Source organism: Antrostomus carolinensis, unplaced genomic scaffold, assembly GCF_000700745.2.
Source record: "Antrostomus carolinensis isolate BGI_N321 unplaced genomic scaffold, ASM70074v2 scaffold36902, whole genome shotgun sequence".
NCBI lineage: Eukaryota > Metazoa > Chordata > Aves > Caprimulgiformes > Caprimulgidae > Antrostomus > Antrostomus carolinensis.
The window spans coordinates 1-1298 of NW_010298223.1; the positions used below are offsets into that span (position 1 = coordinate 1).

At 63.2% G+C, this 1298-nt stretch overlaps 1 protein-coding gene across 1 annotated transcript; it reads right to left on the reverse strand.

Moving 5' to 3' along the window:
• Positions 1-7: 7 nt before the first annotated feature.
• On the reverse strand, positions 8-1215 carry LOC104520051 (glucagon receptor; the record flags this gene model as incomplete). Its single annotated transcript, XM_010162384.2, has 6 exons — positions 1160-1215; positions 840-909; positions 581-669; positions 330-468; positions 208-249; positions 8-121 (listed from the first exon to the last, which is right to left on the reverse strand). Coding segments are annotated over exons 2-6 (432 nt in total), but the record flags the coding sequence as incomplete, so codon positions are not given.
• Positions 1216-1298: the final 83 nt, after the last annotated feature.

Consider the following 1298-nt stretch of genomic DNA (forward strand, 5'->3'; position numbering starts at 1 on the left):
CGCAGGCGCCGCCGGCGCCGTTGCGGGTGCTGGGCGCGTGGCTGTAGGTGTGCTTGTACTCCTCTGCCAGGTCCTTCCCCAGCTTCCAGCGCTGCCACCTCTTCAGCAGCTCTGCCTGCACCTGCAGGCAGCTGCCATCAGTGTGGCCCCAAACCTGCTGGCTGCCCGAGCCCCACCGCCTGCCCGCTCCCGCGCCGTCCCACTCACCTCCTTGTTGACAAAGCAGTAGAGAATGGCCACCAGCATCCCCTGGGCAGAGGAAGGAGAGGAATGAGAAGTGTGTAGCTGGACCCCAACCCTGGTCTGGTCCCGTACGGGGCTGAGCTCACCTGGAAGGAGCTCAGGAAGAGGTCGAAAAAGAGCTTGACATAGCGCAGGGTGCCTTGAGCATGCTCGTCCGTGATGAAGGCGAAGACCACCTCGTGGATGCCCAGCAGTGGAATCAGCGTCAGTGTGGACTTGGCCAACCTGTGTGGAGAGGGGCCCGGCAGCGCCAGGGCAGTGGGGTGGGCACACACACGCACACACACACGGACACCAACGTGTGCACCATGGGACGGGGGTTACACCCAACACCCACCTAAACTTGTAGTCAGTGTAGCGCATCTGGTGTGCACGGAGCTTGGAGACGAGGATCTGGATGATGCGGATGAAGATGAAGAAGTTGATCTGCAATGAAGCAGAGTGATCCATGAGGGGCAGGGCAGAAGCAGGCAGGGCAGGGATGGGCAGGGCAGCTCTATCCCCTGCCCAGGGCAGCCTCTTCCACAGCAGTCTCAGGGTCCTCACAGACGCAGAGTGGGGGGCTGAGGTGGGCAGAGCCACAGCCCTGGACTCACCAAGATGGCCAGGAACACGGGAAAGCGAAGGATCCACCAGAAGCCCATGTTGTTATTGGTGCTCCAGCACCTGCAGAGGTGGGGGACAGGGACTGCTGGGCAGCCCCTTTGCTGGGCAGCTGCTAGAGCCCAGCGTGGCATCGACAGCCCCAACCGAGGGAGTGCCGCAGCCCAGCACCCTGTTCCTTGCACAGGGTGATGGCGTGGAGCCTCTCCGGGGCCATCACACCGTCCCCACCATCCCTCAACATGTCCCACACACACCCACCCGTGTCCCACGCTCCCACAGGCGCTGACCCACTGCGGGGGCTGGTACTCACTGGATGTTTTCATAGAGGAACTTCACGACGACCCAGGGGATGAGGAAAAGCACAGGAGCCCCTGGAGGGGAGGTGGGCAGGGGGCAGGTGAGGTACAGGGGGGTAAAGGGGGTGGGAGGCTGAGGACGGGCAGCCGGTG